The sequence below is a fragment of the Orycteropus afer genome, unplaced genomic scaffold (assembly GCF_000298275.1).
Source record: "Orycteropus afer afer isolate SDZICR_OR568_19922 unplaced genomic scaffold, OryAfe1.0 scaffold00813, whole genome shotgun sequence".
Classification (NCBI taxonomy): Eukaryota; Metazoa; Chordata; class Mammalia; order Tubulidentata; family Orycteropodidae; genus Orycteropus; species Orycteropus afer.
In genome coordinates, this window is record NW_006922400.1 from 841,693 (window position 1) to 842,847 (window position 1,155).

General features: G+C 37.5%; 1 protein-coding gene across 1 annotated transcript in view; it reads left to right on the forward strand.

The window, feature by feature from the left end:
• Positions 1-1,155, forward strand: part of LOC103211891 (pleckstrin homology domain-containing family A member 5-like) — a gene marked incomplete at its 3' end in the record, with an annotated part of 249,977 nt that overhangs the window by 231,670 nt on the left and 17,152 nt on the right. Inside the window, exon 8 of the mRNA XM_007957865.2 lies at positions 1,046-1,095. Within this exon, the coding sequence (XP_007956056.2) occupies positions 1,046-1,095 (50 nt within the window). The remainder of the gene's footprint in view (positions 1-1,045; positions 1,096-1,155) is intronic.

The following is a 1,155-nucleotide window of genomic DNA, read 5'->3' on the forward strand; positions in this document are numbered from 1 at the left end:
CAAGTACTTAAGAAGGGAGACCTGCTTCATTCTAGGTGATACTATTGCAGGTGCTGACAAAATACATTACGTGGCGCTTGTATTCTAGAAAGGTCATAGAGACAGTAAATAAGATAAATAAGCAAGACCATGGTAAAGAAGACAGGTCATAATATGAAAGGCAGGAGTAAAGAGGTTCTCTTTGGATTGTGTCCTCTGAGAAGATATTTTAGATAGCAAGATATGAAAGATCTGAGAAGCCTGAATGGGCAGAGAGTTCCAGGGAGGAGAGTGAATAGTGCAAAGACTAGGTAGGAATGCATTTGGAAGATGAAGAAAATCTCTTGTGAGCAAGAGGTGGTTAGCACATGGGAAGAAACAGAGAGAAATAGATATTACATCATGTATGACTCTATTGGAGTTTGGATTCTGTGTTAAATCCATAAGGAAAAAATTGGATGTTTTTTTAAGCAAAACAGTAATATCCTTTTATTTATATTTTTAAAAGCTTACTCAAAGTGCTTTTGGAGAATAGATTGTAGGGGGGAAGGAAGAGAACAACACGGACACTAGTTAGTTAGAAGTTATACTGTAGAGATGTATAAATGATGCTGGGTTAGACCAAGGTGGTAGTAGTGAGCTCTTTTAATACACCAGATGCCTTCTCATGTAGAAATGAACAAAATAAACCTTTATATTCATAGAACTTGGAGATTAGCTGAAGGAGTATGAAAAAGAATATCATTGTAAGTGCTCAGTTACGTTGAATAAGTGTTGGTCAGGCCTGTACAAGGAAGTTATCAAGAAAAAGAAGGTGATCTGGGAAACGGCCTTAGCATGTACAAAGCATGAGTGAACATGACATATATATAAAACTACATACGCATAGGACTTACATTGCTGGAATGTAAGTAATGACCCAAGACTTAGCAAGTATTAAGGTTGAAAGGTAGGCCAAGAACAAGTCACCAAGGACATTTCTTTGTCATCTCAATAAATTTGAACTCTACCTTGAATCCAAGAGTAATAATAGAATCAGATGTGCGTTTCAGAAAAATCACCCTAGCCTTTGAACTGGAAGCTAAGAGCCCAGTTAACAGTATTGAAGTATTCCAGGTAAGAAATGATCATTGTTGTTGTTGTTATGTGCCGTCAAGTCGGCCCCGACTCATAGCG